The sequence below is a fragment of the Bacillus rossius genome (assembly GCF_032445375.1).
Source record: "Bacillus rossius redtenbacheri isolate Brsri chromosome 9 unlocalized genomic scaffold, Brsri_v3 Brsri_v3_scf9_2, whole genome shotgun sequence".
Taxonomy (NCBI): domain Eukaryota; kingdom Metazoa; phylum Arthropoda; class Insecta; order Phasmatodea; family Bacillidae; genus Bacillus; species Bacillus rossius.
In genome coordinates, this window is record NW_026962013.1 from 2,146,388 (window position 1) to 2,171,569 (window position 25,182).

Genomic DNA, 25,182 nt, shown 5'->3' on the forward strand with positions numbered 1-25,182 from the left:
CGGAGTAGTTTCTATTGCGAAGTAATCTTAGCTTATTTGAGTTAAATTCTTCGTTGAAAAGTCCGTAGGTTTACTGCAATTCATAACAGATTATCTTATAGCTAAATATTGTCAATTGTCTCTTCATCCCAAGATGTAATCCCCGGTTGGGGTTTGCTTGGGTTTAACATATTCTTTATACATATAGATTATATTCCATTATACAAACACAATTTGTTACAAGTTATTTCCGGGGAAAGCCCGGCCTAGCCTCACCACCACCACCTCACAGGACTGCATCCGTCAGGGTGTACTAGATGCACTACATTTCTTCTTCTACCATCCAGGCGCACCATTGGTTTGGATGAGCCGTGGATGGAGTTGGCCTTTGTTGTTCCATGTTTCCTGAAATGGTATAAATACCATGCAGAGGGCCTTTACCAGAAATAAGTTATCCATTCTGTTCGTACCACCGTGCCAGCAGCCAGAATAAAGCCTTAGTCAATTGTTAAATATTCCACGTCCTTTCATGTGTCCACACATAAAACACGGCGGTGTTTAGTAAAAATTTTCTGTCGTTCCGTGTGAGATCACTCACACGTCCCTGTGTCGGGACGGTCGCCAGCACCCGACATAGCGGCACGGGAGGGTACAGATCTCACTGCCTTTCAGGTGTTTCTTTTCTTTGCCATCTTGACTTTGCCTTTGCCTTTGCTGTTCCTTCTGCTGCCTCTGCAGCCTCACTCCATCACCTGCTTCCTGTTTCCTGTCCTTGCGTTCTTGGTCCTTCTTCTCTGGTCCTGATTACCTATATAAAATTTTGGTTATGAACCATTTATAAAAACTTTTCGTGTGTCACCAATTAAAACTTGGTATGCCTTTTCTGAGGTGTTGTCCACTTTTTCTTGGTCAATTTTTAAAGTAACTTCTGTAGTGGGTCTTGCCATAACACAATATCTAGCAGTGTACGGGTCGTGCAGTGGGGCGAAGGAGGATAGGGGGGTGGAACAGCCGGGCGCCAACTAGCAGGCTCGTCACGAGACGCCGACTGCGTGAGGCAGGCGAGTCACTCGGCAGGCGAGTCACGGCCAGTCTTAACGCGCTCACGGGCCGTGTGCTGGCCCGGGGCCCGTTGTGCCCCCTCCCCCCTCCCAGCCCTAGCCCCAGGCGGGACCCAGTACCGTTACAGTGGCGCTCGCACCGACAACCGCGAACCGTGGCGAGGCGTTTAAATCCGTGAATTTGTCTTCCAAATTATGTGGCCATTGTTATGAAATGATCAACGGGGTGTAAACCTGGCTTTATTTTGAAAATTATTCAAGTTTGGTGTCGGTGACTCGCCTGATTGACTGCTGATGTGTGATCGGTACTGCGGAGTGTGCCATCGCGTGGTGTCTCTGCGTGCCGTTGTACCGGTGGTCGGTGCCGCAGCAGGCCTCGGGCTGGTAACTCGGCGCCTCAGTGCCGCTGAGGCCGCCTGCTCCAGAGGACCTCGGCATGGACAAGGACTCCTGGATGGATGCGACGGCGCGGTTCAGCCTGGACACCGCCCTCACCAGCCTGGGTAGGTCCTGTCGGCGTCACGCTCTCCCTTCGCCCCCCTGCCTGCTCGTGGGCGACTGTGCCGTGTGTCCTCTGCTCCAGTCAGTAGCGGCCATTCCGGCTGGGCATCGCTCATTCCGCTTACAATCTCTCTGGGTCACTCTTGCTCCAACAACAACACATCTCTAAACACCAGTAAGTACTGTAGTCTACACGTAACAGCTATTGATCCGCCCCAAACCACTTCACTCGCTCTGTAAGGCCACTCGAAGTGCGCTGGCTCTTGTGACTAAACACGTCCCTCTCTCGCGACTGGTCGCTCATCGCCTTCAACCTCCCTCTGCCAGCGCTGACCTCCGCGTGGTCCTCTGTCCAGTGGTCTTCGAGCGCTGGTCCTTTCAACCTCCACAGTGGTAGCACCGAACTCAAACATGTTTCATCTCAAAAACTAAGTGAAAATCATGAAATCGGAAACGACATGACCATTCTGTGTTCTACTTCTGGATAGTTCACCCTTAAAACATTATTTTTTTGTGATTTAATTTTTTAAAAATTATCCCCCAATAGTGAATATCTGAGCCCGGTAGCCCCATAGTGAAGAAGCGCTCGGTGAAGGCGTGTTGTGTGTATGTGGACCTTGTCATCACCCCCGGGGTCACGTGTGTACGATCTTGGGCTCGGAACCTATCAGATCAGCATTAAATACTCCAATTAAATAATACTAAAACATCGGCGCAGTAACCAATGTCGCGGAGAGCAACGAAGGCCTACCAGTAGCTGAGAGAACCTTGTTCTGCGCTTTGCGGGCGAATGAAAACTTGGCTGTTGTGTTTTGGAGCTTACGAAATTTGCCTCACTCTATCTATGCCTCTGTTTGCTCCGAGATGGCAAACTAACTCTGGATAGTCTTCGGGAGTCCCGAACTCTAAATATCTGACAATGCCATTATTTCACTTCGGTGAACATGATAACCTTAGCTTCAGGTGGGGGATCGAATTTTATCGAGCTCATCCATAAGTATGTGAGAGTATCACTGACCATGTTTCACCATAACAATCAGAGAAATTGGGACAAAGAGCTGCCAGCCCTCAACGTAGCCCTGATTTCTGTTACACAAAGTGCTGCAGGAAAGACCCCCAGTAAAGGTATGTTTGGCAGAGAAATTCCTCATCCCCTATTGAGCTTGTAGCAGCCCCCCGGGATGTCTTGAAGAGTCGGGAAGAAAGCTGGAAGAAATTTGTAGGGGAACCCTAGGTAGCCCTTGAAAAGGCACAAGTCATCTTGGATATAATCAGGATCGTTCGGAGTGCAACTTTGAGAAAGGAGACCTAGTGGTGTGTCGCAAACTCACCCAAAGTAAGAAGACTGATTTTGTGTCCAGTAAGTTAAGTCCGGCATTTGATGGGCCTTATCGTGTTCTGTCGCTTCTCACTCCAGTTACGGTGACTCTGGGTGACCCTTCCTCTGGGCGTGGGATCAAGAAGACCCACAGCGCTACCATCAGGAAATTCCAGTCATCCTAGAGGTGTGAGTGGTTGATCTTCGCTGTACATGCGTCCTTTGTGGTTTCTCTATTTGAGTTATTTTATCGATAATGTATCGCTGGTTTTTTTAAAAAGGTGTCTTGCGCAAGCTATAATATCTTAAACTAAACGCGCCCACCGAAAAGTGGTCGATTTAACACGCTCGATTTCTCGACCGCAAAACCACTTGAGCTTCTCTTAGGCTGTATAAGGACAAGCGAATTGCCGGACACGTTTTTATCGAGAGATAAATCGATGAAAAAAATCGTTTATCATAATGAGCCTCGTGAAAGAGAGAAAAAACGGAATGTTGTTAAGTCGACGGGCCTTGATCCGAGATAATGTTTACAAACCAGTTACTTTTTTTTTAGGTTGCTTCGAATGCGAGACAGACACGCCCGGGGCGCCTCGCCAGACGATCAAGCTCACGAGCGTGAAGGAGACAGCCATCGGACAGACTAATGCCTATTCTTCACACGATGGCCGAGGGGAAGACACATAATACACGTGCAACATTTACTCACATTAGCATATTTCATCCGGATGATACTGAAGCTACCATTTAGGAAAAAATATATATGCCCGTAATTACACGTGAATACTTCAGCTCCGCCTCGACATGCGCATAATCACTCTGGCAGCCATTTATTATAATACTTAGATGTCTAGAACGCGAAATATTATGCGAGCTCATTCGCGCGTAGTCGGTCCCTGAAGTGTTGAAGTCAGATGAAGCTGAAGTCACCTGCCGAGAGTCTACCCCGATGCCTGTGGCCCAACATTCAGGAGTCCAGTGGAAAAAAAAAAAAAAAACCTTCGAACGCATACATAAAATGTACTTAAGCCTTTCAGCGATATAGATCCTCACCGTCTTGGTTTGACTAAATATTAAGCCACCGCGTGAAGAAAATGATCCGAATTACATTTTACTGCTCGATAAGACATAGGACATGGCCTTGGGCACTTACAGATTTCAATATTTTTGTACAGGTTCGTTAATTATGATTTTTTTTGTTGCTTTCGTGCGATTATAAGTTATATTCTCTCGGAATTTCTAGACCATAACATGTCAATAAATGCCAAGATTAAGTGGTATCACAGCCTAAGAATATTTCTTTAATGTACTGTCATATCAGGAATTTGGATAAAAATACAAAAATTAAAAAAAAGGCAAAAAAAATTATCCCAGACAGACAGATTTTTCTATGTTAAATAATTTATTCGCCTATTTCCAAAGGGTTTTCATTTCCATTTAGGAAATAAATAAAAACAATTTAACGAAACATGTAAACAACCAATATTTTTCATATTATTTCTGAATAAGTCCACCATTGTATTTAAATTTAACTGTTATGGTAAAAAAAAATACAATTTTTCTCAAAAAAGTATATATATCTATTTATATTTAAATGGCTGATTTTGTATAAACAGAAATGAATTGTCTGTCAACTTGAGTAGTGTGGATGGTAAACTGTACAAGACGATGTTTCGAATTAATTGAGAATTATTATTGTGACTCAGGTGCGCTGCACCTCTAGCTTGGAGCAAGAGTGGCTCAGGTGCGCTGCGCCAGCTCTTTTAATTTTCATTTTCCTTTTATTGTGTGAAAATGTTTACATGAATGAAACAGTATGAATCAAAAAAAAATATTAACACGTGATATTATGTGCTGGTAATTTTTATTTTGTATTTAAAAAAAAGCCTTCAAAGATTTTACTACCTTGTAATACGCAATTTCAACGGAATTAGAATTTAGGCATTTATAAAACTTACCAGAGTATAATTTGTTTAGCAAATTATAAATATTTCCTACTATAAATCATCAAAGCATTGGTTAAAATTAATGTTCCAGGTTGGCTTACAAACATTATTTCAAAGAAATATATATTTATTTAAATTTTCTATGTGGTCCCGCCAAACTCCGCCTTTTCTTGGGGGGCTACTCCAGACCTTGAGGCTCTCCGGTAAGGTCCTTCTACAATATATAAGGACCCCACAAGGCCCCATAAGTCCAGCGCCATCACTGCGTCATGTCGCTGCCTCGACCTTGTTGAAGTCACCCACCGTTCCTACCGGGGACTCGAGATGAAGCAAACACTGTTAAACAGAGGCTCGACACTGACTTTACTGTCGGATATTTGTTTCATTAATTACACGCCGCTTCACAGGTTACATCACACACCACAAACAGAAACAGCAAAGTTTCATATCTTCACAGGCTTCATCACATACCACAAATAGAGACAACAAAGTTTCATATCTTCACAGGCTTCATCACATACCACAAATAGAGACAGCAAAGGCTCATATCATCACAGGTTACATCACATACCACAAATAGAGATAGCAAAATTTCATATCTTCACAGGTTTCATCACATACCACAAATAGAGATAGCAAAGTTTCATATCTTCAAAAGCGTCATTCTCATACCACAAACAGACAGCAAGGCTCTTATCTTCAATTCTGTCATTTTTTCCAGGTGGTTGTACCAAGAATCTTCATACTTTTATTTCGTCTGTAAAAGTATATCAGACTCTTCGTCAGGTGTTACTCATATCTTCCTCTTTGTTTCTTTCAGGTGTTACTCATATCTTCCTCTTTCTTTCAGCACTGTTTCCCCCTTTCACCTCTGACTTTTTGCCTTTCATCTCAGAATATTTCACTATTGACTCAGATTGATTCCTTTAGTTACAGTTTTTTTTCTACTTTGGTTGCATTATTCTATTCGTTGGCCTCAGTTTCAATTTCACTGATCTCAGTAATTTTCTTGCACCTCTTATAAATCGTATTTAACTCGTCCACATTATTCATAGTTGAGATTTAATTCTTTTTTCTCTTTGGATGTAGTTGTGGCACTTTGGAAAAGACCGTTTTACGTATATATTTTTTTCAAGTCAATAGCATCAATAGACAATTTAAATTTAAACAATTCAGTTATTTTTAATAAAATTTTATTCAAAAAATCACGTTCAGACAGTAGTTGTATTTTAATTAATTGTATTGATTTATTGATATCATGATGTTAGGCCAAAGCAGTCTTTGAAGGGCACCGAAAAAGGTGTTCGTGTTCAGTGCCTGGCACGTAGAGGCCACGCGGTGTTCGCAACGCTGGCAAGACTCACCCTTATCGCCTCTCGAACCCTCACACGCGCACGGAAGCTCCAGACATCTTGCAACATTAAAACATTTGCGCAGTCGCGAGCAGGGGTGCAGTTTTCAGGAACCTGCACGCGTAATTGTTCGGATCAAAGAGGAGAAAGCTCTGTGCTTAGATGCCGTGGGGGGTTGGTGAGGAGGGGGGAAAGGGGCAAAAGGGTTTGTTGTGAACCGCCAATACGGCGCCGCGCAGTTTTATCCGCCGGCTCCGAGCTGCAGCATGAATATGCAAGAGCTGGCGTGCACGGCCAGAGCTGATTATGGCAATCACATGCTAATGTCTACAGGTGGTTAAGGGGGGGTGAAGCCGTTGGACCAGATTAGTATTTCTAGACCCGACAACGTTCCCTGGGATCAATTTCCCCCCCCCCCAACCCAATCCATACCTTACATCCGCCGTGAGTGAGGATTATATTTATAGCAAGTATACTTATTTATTTAATTTATTATTTTAGAAAAATATATTATTATTAAACGTTATTTATAAATTAATGTATTCGTTAAATGAGTTGAGAGTAAATTTTAGTATGCACAGAAAACGTTTATTAAAGTTGAGAGTCAGACAGCAGTAAAACTTTGCAGACTTTTCGTCGCCATATTTGTTACAGTTGCGAACTTCCTGCGTCAACTTCCAGTTTTATTTAAATTATTTTTTTTTTTTATCTTTGAAATAAATCACTATTTTTTTATTTTCATTAATCAAATTGTTTAATGGCGTTTAAAGTTTCACACCTGACGTCCGTGGCCGCCCCTCACATATTTTTGGTGCAAACTTAATTCGAAGTAAAATACATTAATTTAATTTATTAATACAATTTTGTAATTTATGTTCAATTTTGTTAAAAATGCTTACTAACTTCTTGACTTTTATTGCGTTTTTTTACTAAACCGGGTGTTGACTTGTAATTAGGCGTTTTATGGTGTCACTGCCTAAAAGGAGGGGGGGCATAGCAGCATTCGCCCCTTCACGCTGTGCCTGAATAATTTACATATTTTCTTCTAATTCCTTAACATGGTTTTCCAAACTTATTTTACTGCAGTGCTACAGATAATGGGACTTTTTGAACCTCAAATAAAATGTAGGTGCTAAATATTTCACTCCTAAATTAACTAAAATTGTATTAGAAAATTTAAGTTAGCCCTTCTCTGACCATCATTTTGGACCCGCTCTTGCATGCTGTGCTTTTTCGTTCATGTTTCGGTTTCATCGGAAGACGCCATACAACCTCATCCCTGCTAACAGTCAGACGCAGTGGGAGCTGGGATTGGCTAATGAATCCTGTTGTCTTGGCCACATAGGGTTACAGAACCACGTGCGAGTATTTTACTCACTTTTCCCTCCGTTGTTTTCTTTCTCTTTTTGTCTTGCTTCTGTGTCTTGCGACTGCGCGCGCTTAATTTGATATTCTGCCGCTCTGTCTGAAACCAAATCCTCATCCGAGTGTTTATTTTCTGTCTTTCTCTCTCTCTCTCTTTTCTCGCCGCTTTTTTCCTTCCCCGTCGATTTTCTTCTTTTTGCCAGCAGGAAAATGCGAAGACAATTCCGGGCCCTATTTTTTTCTTCTTCTATGGGGTCGGAGGAGGGGGTATTGTGTGGAATGTAATAAATCTGACTCGCCGGAGCTTATTGCTCCGTTGATATCGCCGATGGTATTATCTCTCGCAGTTTTAAGGCTTCGCAGCCCTTATGCTCCCAGCTAGGGAACTTTTAAATCTCTTATAAACGCTTCGATAAACAAATTTCCCTTAACGTATTCGCAACGTCGTGAATTAGTTCGGAAGAGAAGCAATTCTTCGTTTTCAGAGGCTTAGTTTCCTTTATAAAAAAGAGTAAAACTTTGGGGACTGAAATGAAATATTACTTTGTCAAGGTATATTACCTCACGAATTCCATTTAAAAAAAAAAAAAAATGCTTGATTTTTTCTCTCATCTTCAGTCACATTATTTTTAATATTATAATCATTTTAGCTAAGTTTCATTATTTATTTCAGTATTAAATGGATTTTTAACTAATCGAAACCATACTACAGTTTTTAAATATAACAAAAAATTTATATTTTAAAGTAACCATATTTCGAGAATAAATTCGATATTCCATTATAAATAACGAATGTTGAATTCTAACTTTTCAAAACCATTAGGTATGTCGATTGTTAATAAATTTTACGCTTTGTAATTTTCAATTAAATATGTGTTTCCATCGAGAAAATTAGGAAAATGATATACATTTTTAACTCACATAAAGGAAAATAAGATTTAGGTTATATGCAAACAAAACGAAATTATTTTTTATGTTTCATTTCTTTTTTCTTTTTGTATTTTTAAATCGAATAATCTCTCTGTTTACACAAATATGTTTTAAATTATGTTCCTTTATATACTTTCTTAATGTGAGTTCCATGTTTTTAATTTTTAGTTATTTTAGCATTTATTGTACAATCTGTAAATTTAAGATTGAATGATTAATTCAACGCAAATAATCTTTTTAAGCTTCTTTTCGTGTATATATCGTATTCATTTGTTACGAATGGTAAGTGCAGTCTACGATTGTTTGTAAATAAAAGTCCCTGTTGACCATTAATTTAATGGAAATGAGTTAAAGCATTGTGATTGCAATCGATTGTTATAAACTAAATCTCTCTTAGTCCCACTCCAAGTGAATTATTGGGAAAATTTAACGTCTATTTTTTTTTCGACCTATTTTTCTTTTTCATGAATGAACTAAGTTATAATGACACGCTTATGGAAAAAAATTTCAAATGAAAAAACCTTCAAAGCGATTACTCAAGTTTATAAGATATCATCAGAATATGACGTTTTGGGTTGGAATCCTGTTATTCTATGACTATCGGTGATATTTTTAGCTGTTACGCAACTGCCTTTTTTCATTAGACTATCGGTGGAAAGTAAAATATGTATGATCAACATTTTAAAAATAGCAACAAAAACCACTTAAAATGTTTAAATAATATTCTACTTGACAATTTTTTCGTAATGAAAATATGAAAGAGTTTCCTTAGAAAAAAGTTGCAGGCGTCAGGCAAACTTAAGCTATAACTTTACAGCTTTTTCGAAATAAGAAAACGGGCCTCCATAAGCCATCCTTAGTATCTTATAAATATTCAAGCTAATTCTCAGCATGTGTTGCTATGTCTCTTACATTCGTTGTAGTATGTTTGAAGTAGGCACACACGCTCATATATAAAGCATTGCCCGCGGGGATATGGAGGCAGCCCGCCCGACAGGCGAGTAGTGCCCGGTTGCCGCGACTCCAGGGGCGCCGGAGCGCGACAGCGAGCAGGCGAGGGCCGCCGAGTCGAACGCGCGCGTGCAAGCTCGCGAGCCACGCGTGACGTCACTGCTGGCGAAGAGAACAGCGCGGTGCCAGGGTCGCCAACCGGACAACAGCCGAGTGGAGAGAGTGGCAGGGTGCTGGCGCAGGAGACACGGTTATCATTTTATAACTTATTACTTCATGTACATGTTATTATTTGTTATTTACAACAGATACTGTTCATCCTGTAGATTTTTAGGTGATAATTTTTTTTTAAATTAAAGTCATATATATATACGCGCCATGTATTGGATTATTTAACTACCTGATAAAACTCTAGGTATATACGATCGAAAACATTTTCGCATCCTTCCCATAGGGAAATTTAAATTTATTACACAATTTAAAACTTAAAAATAACTTCTTCGTGGCATAAGACAAATTTTTAAGAAAAGTTTGTTAAACTTTATTTCGTTGTGACGATTTACAGAATTTCTGTGAATTTTGATGCTTGAATAATTTTAATATATTTATCTAAAGTATATTATACTCATATTATGAAGGTTTTAATCTTTTTTTCCTATGAGTACTCTACAATGCGGAAGTTTAATAGTCAGAAAGTAACACGACTTAAATTGTGATGATTATTTTCACAAACTCTAGTGTATGCTAGTTTCACTATATTCCATAGGAAATTGAACTCTCTTCATAAGCTTCACCGTATCATCACGCAGAAGGTAGGCTGGATATCTTCACGTATCTTCCCAATCATCAAATTAGCCCAGCTGACACTGTTATGCAACAAACTGTGTTTTCTGTGGCTGCCTTCATTAAGGCGTCACGCTTATAAGGGGATAGGGATAACCAGTTGATGGTTCGAGTCCAGTCATTGACATGACCTGCATTAACAACTCAGGATAACAGAGTAAGGTAACAACTGATATAAAGTCGCCTTTATACTTGGTGAATATCATAACCTCAAACCCTTCCCTATGCACTAACAAGTTACAGAAAATCTTGCATGTATTTTCGCACTGATATTGTAATTTAAAAAATAGGCAAATTTTGTAGGGAAAGGCGAATCAGATCTACAAAACCTAAAATACCAAAAAAAAAAAAAAAAACTTCAGAATTGAAAATGTTTACACTCGAGAAAAACTATTTGAAGAAACACAAAACACATTTCAGGAAGTTAAATTCAGACTCGAACTATAGGATATTTTCATTTGAAAAAAAAATTCATAACTTTATATTAGATATCAAAGAGATGTTTCTATCTGCCTCCATTTACTTATATGGCTATCATTATTATTTTTAACACTTCAGAGTACATTTTGGAAAAAAAAATATTTTATTACACCGTAATTATGTAATTTTGTATTATTTTTTCAAAAACTAATTTTTAATGTTTGTCAAAAGATTAAACATCTATGTATTTGCTCATATACGATATTATTCCTATTGTTGAGATCTGAATCCGAATTCTAGAACATCAGTCAAAGAATTCAATTCGAGAATCGGATTTGAGAATAAGTGGATTAAACCCATCCTTGACGTTGCTATTCGAGACGTCATACATCAACGCGCTCGTTCGCCTGGGCGCTATACTCGAGCCTGATTGGCTGTAGCCAGCTGAGATAGTGTCTTATTGGTCGGCCAGATGTTTAGGCAAATTCATCACAGGGATATTTAATCACGCAAACGCGAAGCTGCAGTTGGTAATATTCATGGTGACTGCGGCTCTGTCCGCTCAGCTATTCTGCGACTGAAAGACGATTCAGCGAAGAGAGAGGGAAAGAGGATGTTATTTAACTTGGAAAAAGAGGGGGGGGGGGGGGGTGTTTTCTCAGGCGAGTCGGGAGGAAGTGATTGGAGTTCTTGGAAAGACGAATGTAGAGTTTGAAACGTTTCCTCTTTCTTGTTCCTTAATTAGCTTGCATAGCTGAAAATAAATATTTCGTTTGAATTTTAACAAGAAATCAGCAAAGAAAATATTTTTATTTCTTCATAAAATGTTTTGGACCTGCGTCATGTATAAAATTCTTCTTCACTGTGAAAAAAAAAAAGTGGGAAATTGTTTCATGGAAACAGTACTATAAACAAGAAAAATTTTCCAGACACGCTCAACAATTTAACACGTGGAAAATATGTTTCTGTTAATAAATGTAATAAATTCGTGACTATCTCATAGCAATAACAAATCAAGAAAATTTATTTATTTTTCTAGCAACATTGTTCAAATATTATAAATACTATATTAGAAATTATTTTAAAATTAGTTCAACTCTTCAATTTTTCTTTATGTTAGTTTAGTTCGTGTATTCATGTAACTACCTTAGTAAGTTTTATATGAAATTCGTTCAAACTATTCAGTACTGGATGAATTTAGTTAAAATAATTCGAACCATTTTCGTTGTATGGGATATGAGAAAATGTTTAATCGATCAATTTAGAATATCGGAGAACTTATAGGATGTTAATTTGCATTGCGTTTATAGTAGTTTCCTGAAGAAATAGGCACTTACTTTTAAATCTACGTACGTCAGGGCACTGTGCCGAAAATAAATTTTTTGAAATGAAAACTTCTTTAGCCGCGTTGGGAGATTTTTGGAAGGGGCAAAACTTATGGGTTCGCGTCACCGACATGCTAGTGACGTGTTGCGCCAGACTGGCGACGCGCAGTGGCCTGTGTACATGTATACGCTTATATACACTAATACATCGTATATACTCGACTGTATCATGTGCGTGTTGGACTCTTTTTTTGGATGGGTAAAATCGTGTGAGTTCGCGTCACCGACATGCTGTAGTAGCAATACATAAGTGAAGTTAATTTGACCACGTGAATACATGACCTAGGTCTGACATCACTGGTAAGTCATAGCTAGGTAATGAATGACATACCAATGACATCTGTTGTGACTAATAAATTATATAATGCTGACATCGTACTTATATAATACCAAAATCATTTTCTTACGTATGTTTGTCGTAAAAATCATGTCATATTACACATTTAAAAACAAAGTTTTTAAGTTTTCACTTCTGTTGACAGTCCCCATGACCGAATTTTTTTCCTGGGAGCTTTTACAACTATTCCGAAAGATTTATTCAGCAAAAACATATTCCTCAACGCGTAGCAAGGTTAAATACGTCTGCAGAACACTGGTGAGTCCGGATTATTGGCCGGGTTGCATATTGCTAGCTGTGGCACCTGGTTGGCCGACAGGAAGGAAGGAGGGGAGAGAGAGTTATGCATCAGCCGAGGGGGGAGGGAGGTACTGGCCACCACTTATCTCGCCGCGATAATAACTCCCCGCACGGAGAAACGTCACGCAGCTGAGAGATTTATGAGGTCCAGCTGACGGAGTATCGCGGCGCATGAGGCGTCGTGGGACGAGGTGCTGTTCTCGCATGTCGCATGGAGTCGCCGCGAGCATGAACATGCCCTCGGCGCCGCAGAATACCGGCAACTCTGGAGTCGCACAGGTAACATGAACGTTTCTGAAGCGAACTTCTTTCGGGCGCGTGGAGAGTAAAAAAAATTGGTTGTCTGTAAAGTCGGTTTACGGACGATAGTTTAACGTGACAACGTCATAACAGATATTGATGAAATGATTGCATACTTTTATGAACAAAATTAAATCATTTTTATTGGATTATCACTATTTTGTATGGATACAAAGAAGGAGTGAAATTAAATCTACAATTTAATTGATAAATTTACTTTTATATGCACTCATTAATTCAAATATTTTTATTACTTTAACGAAGAAATTATTTTAACTATAACTTTTATACATGTTTGCTATTTAACTTCTTCCAATCTGTGTTATTCATTTAAGGATAGGACGATGGTATGAAAAGTAGGAAACGAATGGGAGGTTTAAAGTTTAATGTGCCTCGAAAAAGTCAAATCGATGGTTGTTCCAATCGAGTGGAAGAGAGCTGGATGCAGCGCAAGCGTACAATGAGCGTAATGGGACTCAGCGTAACGGGACAATGTGCGTTACGGGACACTTTTTCGTGCGTGCAGCCGGCGTTCATCGATTTATTAGACGTTGTCATGTCAAAAAACTTTAGGCCGTATTTTAATGCAACGTTTACGTCAAACGTAATAACTAAGAATAGGTACTTGGCCATAGAGTTATAAAGAGAGCGTTAAACTATATACGTTTCTGGGATTGTTTTCCTTCTCCTCTTTGTGCGATGATTCGTCCCCCGTCCAAAAAAAAAAAAAAGTGGTAACTGTGAGTGCCTTGAGTTTTATATTCGCTGCCAGCGCGCTCGAGTTCCTTCTTGTTCGACCAGCAGCGTAGAGAGCTCTGTTGATGCAGTCCCTTCATTTCCCGCATTTTCCTGAAGGGTACGGGAGTCAAATCCAGAAAATTTCTAAAATTTAAAAAATCGATTCTCTTTCGATTTAGAGTGTTTCCTAACCATTCGTGGACATAACTCCCCCCTCCCCCCCTTTTTTCCCGTTGGGCCCAGGGGAGATGAAATTTGCCCCCGATTTTTTGAAAGTCAATTATGTACGTAGATTTTAACTTGCTTCCGGGCCTTTGGGCACCATCGGGCCCCGGAGAGGGTCTATTGCCCCCAAAATCTTTGGGACATTGAAAATTTATTTTGTGGTGCATGTCGAGGAATTTATAAAAAAATGTATTTATCAACATAAACTAAAAATTAATGAAAAAATAATAATTTTTAGTTCACACAACAAAAAATCGTGTTTATTAAAGTTTTTCAAATATAAGTTTATTCTTTGACAGCGAGGTCACAAATAACGGTGACGCACGCACAGTAACAGGAGTGTTGAGAGCCGAGGCCTGCAGTGGCGAGTCGTAGCAGCACTTGTTGGAGTGAGATCTGCGAACAATGGGAAATGTAGAATCAAGAAGTCCCGTCCGAGATCAGAACCCGGGTCCTCTGTTGAGCGAGCGCAGTGCCTTTCCACTGCGTCACCTCTCTGCGTCAAGTATCTGAACCGAATACTGCGACGCAGTTTTTATTGTATTGATTATTCTTTTTTTTTGTTCTGATTGGAGGGACAGTGTTAATTGCTAGAGACCGGAAAAATTCGCGGGTTCAATGACCTTCAGGATAGACTCCAATATCCTCTACACACTCGGGCAAATGCCAACTGTTCATTGGCTGCTGACTTGTGAGTCGTCTCGACTGGGTGGCCTGTGATTCGACACTTCTACGAGTGAGGGTCTCTAATTGGCCCTCAGTCCTCCAGATTAACACTGGACCAATGGCTGAAGCAGCACTAAGGTATAATTATTTGAATTGTAGCATGTCACGAAAAGAATCCGCGAATTTTTCAGGTCTCTTTTAATTGCTCGTCGAGCAGGTAGCAGCCGGGACGCGGATTGGCCAGTTTGCTGCGAGCCGTGACGTCAGTCCAGGCTGGGACCGCGTGATTGGTCGGCGCGGTACTCCAGGTACCGACTTCCCCTCTCCTCCCCTCATCCTGGTGGGCTGGCAGTTTTGAATGCAGCGATGGCAACCAATCACTAGAGACTGGAAAAATTCGCGCTTTCAATGACCTCTAGGATAGACTCCACAACTCCCTACATACTCAGGCAAATGCCGCCTGCTCATTGGCTATTGACTCGTGACATCTGTCAACTGGGACGCTAGCGATTCGATACTTTTTTGGTTGGAGGTTTTCCATTGGCTCAAAGTCCTTCAGACAAACTGTAAGCCAATCACAGAAGCAATATGAAGGTACAGTTGTTTGGATTCTAGCATAATGCGAAATGAATCCGCGAATTTTTCCGGTCTCTAGAATCACCAACATCACATTTCTCGAGCACAGTAATCAAACGACTTCACAAACAAATTTCCAAAACGTCAAATATGTGCCATCTTTCAATCTTCATTACCAGTCTTCAAACTCTGGCAGTCCTAGCGCCGGGTAGGCGGTGCGACTGAAACACGAAATAATCCCAGCATTGACAAATCACGTTTTGCCATAATTTCTACGGAAAATAACTTATTTTCTCTGGCTAACAACGTAGGTTTCTTTTTTTTCAAAATTGGGTTCATCTTTTGCAGCGATCTCCACGCTACGATCGTGGGAAAATAGCTCCGGGGGGATCATGTAATCACCCGGCCGTCGATGATGCAGGTTTTTCTTTTTTTAATAGTTGCTCCGATGCGTGATGAAGAGTGGTTTCTGTTTCTCAACCAACGTGCCCCACGCCAGAGTGTAAATCACCATAAGTGAGCACTCATTCCCAGAGAAGAGGACAAAAATAAACTGCCGTAAGTTACTGTTCGCGCGACTACAAAGCTCTGAGGTCTCATCTTCGCGGTACGTCATTACGACGAAGGAGACAAGAATGATTTTCTGCTTGATATTTTTTTTATCCTTGTAATTATTACTTTGTGTGACAGGACGAAATATGTCGGCTATGCATCTTCTTGCCTTTTAAGAGAATGTGTTTTTTTTTCCGTATTGCAGTCGTGAACACGGTGATCATAAGCAATATCAACACTCCTTATCTTGGCTTAACAAAATAAAGTGTTTTTTTTCTTCGCGAAGAGAATATACTAACCATTCAGGTTATTTAACCTTAAGTTCCTTAAATCAGTTATAAAGTTTAATGTTCAAAGAAAAACTGCCAGTACACTGGCTAAAATATATTAATCCGATTAAAGAATCAGAAACAGTCACAAAACAACAAGGAATAATTTGGTGAATAAGTTAATACTGCCTTCGTTTTATTATTAGTGTCTGAATTCCCCCTGGCTGAGATGGAACAGAAAGAGATAAAAATGTGGTTTTATTCTGCAAGGTTACGTGAATGTATCACGTATTCTCCAAAACAATAGTGTGTTGTCTTCTCGCGAGGGAAAGCATTGCATGTTTGTTTGTCTTAAAAAACTATGGGATTTATTTCGATGTTGGCTCTGATAGGAGGAATAAACTCTTTCTGCGCTTGACAGAGACGACGAAAGCACACAGGGGGTGTCTAAAAAAGGACGTCATTTGACGCCAATATCAGCTGAGGTCAAGCGTTACGTGCTTAGACAACACAAAGATTTTCCACTGAAAGAATGCGGTCAGAGAAAATGACAGCACATAAGATGTGACTTCTATGACAACCGGCTTAAACAGCAATGTCGTATGCCCAGGATTTTTTCGCGGTTGGGCTTATGCGTTTAGCAATGCACACGAAAATTCTGAAAACCCAGCAAATTTAGAAGAAAAAAGGGGGGTTGTCTGTAAAGTCGGTTTACGGACGATAATTTATCGTGATAACGTCATGAGAAAACATTGATGAAAAATTGCATACTTTTTCATTTTCAAATATTTTTTACAGTTTTTTGCAAATTTAATTTTAATAAATTGATTAAATATAACCACGAACAATTAGTTATATAAATAAACTGAAATCAAATCAATGTCTATCAATTGTTAATTAGAAATTACGAAATTGGACAAATAAATCAAATTTTTTAAATTGCCTTTTTTAAAAAGCCCGCCTTAACCTGTTTGATATTATAGAAGATTTTCTCGCACGGTGGTTGGCCGGTTCTTGCACGCTCGGCTCGGGCGGAACGTGACAATGAGTAATGCTTTTTCGTGCGTGCAGCCGGCGTTCATCGATTTATAAGACGTTATCACGTCAAAAAATAAAACACAAAAAAAAATGTTTCTGGTTGTTTTCCAGGAAGGCACACATAGCCAACAAGTTCTCCGCAAGAGCAAAGGGAAAAGGTGCGCGAATTTGTACGGTCGTGAAAAAAATCAATCGTGTGACGCGAAGCAGGAGCGGCTTAACGCGAACATTAAATTCCCCAAAAGGTGCAATCCATCACGGATGGCGTTCAGCGCCGTCTTGCTGCGCCGCGGGGAATTAAAAACGGCCGTCCAAGTGGCTTCTGAAACGAGCGGAGATCGAAACCGGAAAAAGATTTACGACATCGAGCGAAAAATTGTGGTTGATGAAGCAGAGAGCTTTTCCCTTCGTGGGCGACCGCGCTCAGGCGTGATTATCATTCATTCGCTCCTGTTGCGATCAATCATTAATGGCTAGTTTTTAATTGGTGGCCTTGATTCAACAGGATTATGACAGGTTTGGCGTAACATGTTGTATGTGAAGATCAGGAAAGCTATTTTCATGTGATGCTTACGAAAAAAAACTTCAAATACCAAGGGTAAATCTATGTTTAGTACAGTAAATATTTTATTTAAAAATCTACATTTCATAATAATGTTATAACTTTCACCTAGGGTTCAAGCTCAAAGATGTGGCCACTTGCAATTTTATTTTATTTCTTTTAGCATTGTAAAAGATGGCAAGGTTTTCATTGCTTTTTTTTTCTATGTGTAGTGATTTTAAGTAATCTAGTGCCTAATATATTAGTTTTTTTATTTTATTTTGGTCTTTAATACTATTATTTATTACTTTTATGCAGTTTATATTATTTTATAAGCTTTACTTTAAAAACTCGCGTGTAAGTCAGTTCACGTGATAGAAGTGAAACCTCTTTGGAAATTCAAACCTCGACTAGTGAAGTATATCGTAAGAGGTAAAACGGCAGAGAGAGAGAGAGAGTGAGTGTGTGTGTGTGTGTGTGAAGAAATTTTCTACAAATAACACAGCGCGGAGTTTTGTGGCTTTTTTTTTTTCGAGTATTCAAGAATCCTAATTTTTTTTATTTTTTTTTAAATTTGATTAAATAAAATCATTTAATATTCCACGCACGGGATTTGTTTGGAAAAATTTTAAAATAGCATAATACTTGGTTGGACTTGACATATTTACACACTCGTGGACTCATTATTATTATAAGATGTGTGGTTTAGCATGAAATGCTGCATCCCGCATGTAAGTGCCCAGGATTTTCCCTGTGCCTAATGCAGGTTTTACCTGGGCCCAACTTATCTATTTTTCTAGTATATAGTTGAGAAGTGGGCGGAGTTAGTCGTGGCGCCAATCGCTGCGAAGGCTGGCCAATCCAGTCCTAGCTCATGGTGCATGCTACCTCTCCTGCATGGCTTAAACCCGGCATGAGACGCACTTAGAGTCTCTTCCTAACCCAGACCCCTCCCAAACACACTGAGTTTCTTTGTCATGTTAGGGAAAAATAATAATCGCTTCACAACAATGTTTCACAAAAACGTTGCATTAAAATTCGGCCATGATATCTTCAGTGGCGTAGAAAGCGGTTGGCAGGTATGGCCCCCACCAGGGGCGTCAGAAGAGGGGGGGGGGGTGTTCGCGTTACTGAACCCTCTCCCCCCCCCCCTCTTTTAATCCAAGAGGGGGCGCCATTTTCAATTCTGGCCAGGGGCGCTAGTCACCTTAGCTATGCCACTGTATATCTTACTCCCATCGCGCCCAAAGGAGTTTCACTTCAAAAACTACCGTTGTAAGAATACTGTTTCGTTGGGGGAGCCCCGGTGACGTCACGCAGAGTGGGCGCCGACAGCGCGCCTGGCGGCGACTGACGGAGGCTCGCGCGCGGCTGTGCACTAACAGTCGTTGTATCACGTCTGCCGCGGCAATTAGGTCGGCTCCCCGGCGAATAAACTACACCAGATGTCGGTGTTAACGGGCTTACGAGTCTGCAACTGACTGCTTTATGGTGCAATGATTTTACCAGTGAGCCTTGTTAAAGTGTCTGGCGAGTACATTTTAAACAACCTTCTCCATCACACCGACCATCAAGTCAGACGTTTATTCATCATTTTAGTTATTGCATACAAACTGGCTTTACTCTTATTTTAATGGTTGAAAAATGCGTTTATTTAAACGTTATGCTCTACGTTAATGACATATTACTAAATTAAGCTGGTGTCAACCTGACCATACTACTACTACTACCACTACGTCACTCTACATCGGGTGCAGTTCGACGTTTTGCATACTAGGCCTGAATCAGCGAGCCAAGTTGTGGAATTGCGAAATCAACCTCGCTTTTGTGAAGCTATGCTAACAAGATCTTGCACTTTCATTTTCAATACTGTTTGCTGTTTCTGTGGCCCCAGCTAACGTTCCCGCTCTTGAGAGAAGTGAAGACCCATTTGTAGAGTCCGGAAAAATTCGCGGATTCATTTCGTGATAGGCTGAAATTCAAACATGTGTACAATTCTGCTGGTTCTGCTATTGGCTCGCAGTTTAACTGGAGCTCTCTGGGCCAATGAGAGACTATCGACCAAAGAAGCGTCGAATCACAAGCTACCCAGTGGAGACGACTCACAATTTAGTACCCAATGAACACGCGTGTTTACTTGAGAAGTGCAGAGGATAATGGAGGCTATCCTAGAGGTCATTGAATCCGCGAATTTTTCCGGTCCCTACCCATATGTCTTAGATTAAGGTTTTTGCGCGCAACAAGTTTAAGGCCCTTTGAAACATACATAATTTTTATTATGTTTATTTATTTTGGGAATTTTAATGTCATTATTAATTATATTTAGTACTTTAATTTACCTAGTAAGTTCATACCCACTGTTGCTTTTACTATGCTCCTAGTTAACTGCTAGTAGCATTTGAAAAGTAGGAATTTTTAAGTTTTGTGCAATCTAACCTAATATAAAAAAATAGTTTTACCTGAGTTTCACTTTCTTAAAGATATTTTTTTTGAGATAGTACACTTTACTTTTTTAATTTTGAATTATGATTGAAGTATGTAAACGCAGTCATAGAAATATGTTTGCGAAACTATAATAATTTACCTAACTGAGTTCGCCAAAAAATTTACAAAAATATTCATTTTAAAACATGTTTTCCTAATTGTGTGTATTTCTGTTTTTCTAGTATGAAAAGATACATCTTGAAGTTTGTAGGCTGTCCAGACAAACAAAAGACTGTGGCAAACTAAGCACCACTTCTGCTTGCCATTTATATCAATTTGCTGTATGAAGACGTGACAGTCAGTGGGCAGAAAACGTTCCATATCATACTACATAAAACACGTCGCCGCAGTGATATATAGAGCGTGTTTCTGAAGAGCGGCGCAAAAACTTTACGGATGACTTTTTTTTGTTTACCTCCCGACTAGAAAAAATCGTTTCATGTACATTTGTCCAGGGGTGATTTATTTGTTCTCTTGGTGAATGTTTGAGTCCGTATCTCCTTGAAAAGAAGAAGTTCCCTTTTCTTCTTAGTTCTGCAGAACTAATGGTGTAGTGGTATACGGACTGCAGTGGTCAGAGTATAGTCTATGCCGTGGAACTTGTCACCATTTTTAAACCATAAATGAGTGGTCTTCTGACACTGTTTTCTGCCAAAGTGTTTTTTTTTTAATTACTCTTAATTAGACCATTAAAATATAATTAACAACAATAAACATGTTCATAAGTGGCAATCCCAGCATACGTAGAGCAATTAACGTCCCAAAGAAACATTTCTGGCTGTCCGATCTGTTCAACGTCGTGGGTCAATGCTATTCCGAAAATATCTATAAAAAACTGAAGGGCTGGCGGTTTGTCGATCGCTGGACGAAGTGGAACAGCTGACCGGACGTCAGACGGCCTTAGTCATCCGGCTGTGAACACACGTGATTCAGTGAAACCCAACTGTTATTCACATTCGTGCCGAGTTGTAACAAAATGCGCGGAGTAAATTTAATACGCGGAGCGTGTTAAAAAAATTAAAATAAAAAAAATAACAAGAAACAAGGCAAATTTAAAATTACAGCTGTTCAGTTGCGTCAGTCATGCGTGAAATAAACCAGAAATTGAATATTTATTTCGTAATCACTCACAATTTTTTTTTCAAACTTGCCTAAACGTTTGAAAAAGTAGCGGATTTTAATGTATCGCCAGTCAGTTATAAAAATTCTTGACAGCGAACAGCAATCATTTCCTTGATGCCTTCAGAAAACGGCTGGAAGTATGTTGATTACATTGAAATGGTCACCAAGCAAACTCACACTACGTTCAAAGCAATTACCGAGATTTTCTTAACCTGCGGAAAGCATTTCCATGAAGCATTCACTAATAGCGAGCTTCATAAACGGTTTTTTTAATAAAATATTGTAAATCTTCCGTACTCTAGCTTACCGTCAATAAACGAATCAATTAAAATTATAAAATAACTATATAGGTGTCAAATTCAACTGTAGAGAAGTATAAATATCTTAACTTCATCACTGAAAGGTTACTGATCGCTTCAGTGGTTCGGTTTAACTGAGCCAACAGTGATTTTTACTGCTGTACAAATGAACTTCTGTCCCCGGGCCTTGGATTCCTGTGGCTTTTGCCCAACCTTTGGCCACTTATCCCCACCTTGGTTCGTCATTGCAGTGGCGTGCGTGTGTCTGAAAGAAGAGGGAAGTGCCTCGAGTGGAGCGGACATCTGACGAAATATAATAGAATTTATTCATTCTTAAAACGTGACTATTAATTCCAATTTAGTAATGTAGTTATAACTCGCAAAAAGAGTAGCACATAGCTCCATCGAATGTATGATGTATAAAAGTGTTGGACTTGCCTTTTATTTAAAAGCTGTAAAAAGTGTTTGCATAAGTTCTCCCTAAACATCTACAACACAGTTACATATAATCACGTTTACAAAAATAAGTATTTTTTACCAAAACAAATTTCCATATATTTATTTTATTAAATAACTTTTTGAAAAGTTATCCAAATGAACCAACCGAAAGTGCAAGATTTTAGAGCCTTTGGGTTTTTCACTCAGGTGCCCTTGGGAGAGAGGAAAAAAAACATATTTCGTGTGAATCGGTCTTCAAGGAGGGAGAAGGAAAGCTGTTTGTAATTTGCATTCCCATCAGCGACGATTTGTTTCTTCTGAATCGCCCGACGATTTCTCGGGACTAAGGGATTGGCCGATATTTCTTTTTTTCCGTGAGGCGAGAAATCGAAGACGAGTCTGAGGAAAATGAAGCTCTCGCGATTGTGTGATCCTCCCCCCACTCCACCCCCTCTACCACACCACCAACCCCTTAGAGGCACAATCGCAGCCCTTGTGCCCGCAGCCTCGTTTGTCAGGTATTCATCCGCGGCGACCCTACATCCCTCCGTAACTCGTCACCTCCCTCCCCCCAACTCCGCTTTCTTGGGGCATAGCGCTTCCGGGGATGGCTATAGTACTACTTCCGCAGAACATGTCGACTTTTTATTCTGTTGGTGCCAGTCTTTTAACTATATTCCACCAAACATTATAAAATAAATAAATGTATTAATAGTTTAAAAGAAAATATTTAAAAAATATATTTTAAAACTTTGTTTAGAAAATTTTGTTTTGCAATACCACAAGAGATAACCTATACACTGTCCGATACATCTATGTGATTTTATAAAAAAATGGTTAGACTAATTTGATAGTATACAATAATTGCTTGTTCAGATAAACAACTAGATTAAATTATTCTACAGGAATTTCCTGCAAAATTAACACAGTTAAATATGTGTATTTTCAAGAAAATTAATTTAAAGCCAGTTCCTAAAAATGGTTTTATGTCATGAAAATATTTGTACAGTGCGTGCTCCAAATTTGGTAAATGCAATTTCATTAATTGATTCAGTTCATTGGAAAGCGTGCAATGTGGTATAAGAGTGGCGCGGGAGCTCATGGAATAATATATTGTAGTTAAAAATAATTAAAAATCCTTTGAAACTAATATTAAGGTTATTAAAATAAACAAATCTGTACAAAGTGAACTCCTTTATTTTGATGAAGTAAGGTCATTCCTCGTTCTGCTGAGCTTCAGCCGATGCCCCTAATGCACACCAGGAGTAAAACGGAACGTGATATCGTCGCGGCCGCGGTGCGACTCGTGCAGGAACGGGCAGTAGGAGGAACGAGTGGACCCCACAGCACGCCATAGGTAGACGCGGGGAGGGGAAGGGAAGGGGTTTTAATCTCCCGGCGCCGTGCGGGTGATCTAGCCCGCAGGGGCTCCGACCAGCGGGTAGCAGAGGGTAGTAAATCATGACGTGCCCCCTCCTGTTGTCTGGTGGGGAGGGGGAACACCTGGGTAGCGGCCCAGCAACCCCTACAGAACCACCCCCTTCCAGCCAGGGTAATCGCATTAGGCCGCTGGAACAAGCGGACCTCCGCAGAGACAAAGCCGCCGTCTGGCAAGAGCGGTGTTCCGCCATGCTGGTGGGTGTACCGCTAAGGGTTGGGAGGGGGGGGGGATGTCTCTTGCAAGACTTCCAACAAACAAGAACTCCGAGAGGACAGGATTCCCACGTTCATGCCGGTTGCCAGAACACTCATGAGTGCACACTCGGTTCTTGGAAGTTGACGTAGGATATTCCATACAACGTCGAGCTGGGAGGGTGACTTATTGTATTATTTATTTAGGGTCAAGGTCACTGGTTTAATTGCCTCTGCTGGTCGTGGTCTCTCGGGAAACTCTCCAATAGCTTCCCGTGAACTGAACAAAGCTCAAAATTATTGACGTAACTTTTACATGTTTTCGACGTGGTTTGTTAAGTGTGCTTTTGTTTTATTTTGAACAATCATTTTCATGTTATTTGGAAATCATCTGCAAAGCTGTGCGATTTCATTATTTCAAAAATAAATAAACACCACTATAGTAGCTTGGCTTCTGGGTTGTAGCCGTGTCCTTGGCGAATAACTCACCGACGTTTCGGTCGACATTGCAGTCGCCATCATCAGTAGGCAACTGCTCCCTGATGATGGCGACTGCAATGTCGACCGAAACGTCGGTGAATTATCCGCCAAGGACACGGCTACAACCCAGAAGCCAAGCTACTTCAGACAATGGCCGTGAAAGCCTGCGAACAAACACTACTATGGTCTGTTTGGTTCAACCAATAGCTGACCTGGATCACTTGAACTTTGGAACGGACACCCGCTCCGTGGACTAGTATCTCCGTGTTTTGAACCGAGTAAAAACTAACGGCGCAAAACACCTGCGTGGTGTCAGCCGAACCAGTTCCTGGAGACAGGTAATCGCCGCTTGGCCATTCTCGACTGTGTAATTAGGTCTAATTGCTCTCCGGGAGCCACTGTCTCGCCGGGCGGGGTACGAACACCTCTCGCCGCGGTGGCGGAGGGGGGTGTTGGTGACCCCCCCCCCTCCTTGGCCGGCAGGATGTGGGGTCGACCCCCAAAGGGGACAGGAGTGTTTCATAACCTGTCACTGTACCACGTGTAGCAGCTAGTAGAGGTTGGATAGGCCTCCACCGGACCACGGGTTCACTGGGTGATTGAGGGGTTCCAGTGTGAGGTGGGAGAACGGGGTAGGTGCCAGCAATGCTGAATTCGTCTAAAAGCTTAGGACGCAGCCACTTGTCTGGTTAGCTGAGTGAGGCAGGGGGTGACGGTGGTGTCTATACTGGGATGGGTAGCCTCAGCCTCTGGTCATAGCCGGATCTCCAACACCTCTCCTGTTTCCCGTATCCACGCCCGTGGGGGCCCCAGGCCGGTAAGGCCAAGGCTAAGAGTGCTCGGTTAACAAAAAAAAGGGGGGGAGAAATCCCTTGACTTTCGTGTACCACGTGTAGTACATGCGTGAGTACACAAGCCACCTCACACCTAGTCATCCCTTCAGAGACCTGAACTGACGATGTCCCACTCGTGGTTCGGGGCCCACTTTAACCCTGAGCTCGCGTCGCGGTTCCACCGTGTTTTCGAAGGTCAATCACTATTGGCACCGTTAGGTATGATACACATTCGTGCTAAGCTGTTCAATGCTGGATGCATCGAGTTGATAACATTCGAAACAATCTCGCTGCATGGGAT

At 40.7% G+C, this 25,182-nt stretch overlaps 1 protein-coding gene across 1 annotated transcript in view; it reads left to right on the plus strand.

Annotated features, from left to right (window-relative positions):
- Nucleotides 1-25,182, plus strand: part of LOC134543221 (uncharacterized) — a 40,277-nt gene that overhangs the window by 11,081 nt on the left and 4,014 nt on the right. Inside the window, exons 2-3 of the mRNA XM_063388124.1 lie at nt 1,442-1,543; nt 9,480-9,633. Coding sequence (XP_063244194.1) covers nt 1,442-1,543; nt 9,480-9,633 — 256 coding nt within the window. The remainder of the gene's footprint in view (nt 1-1,441; nt 1,544-9,479; nt 9,634-25,182) is intronic.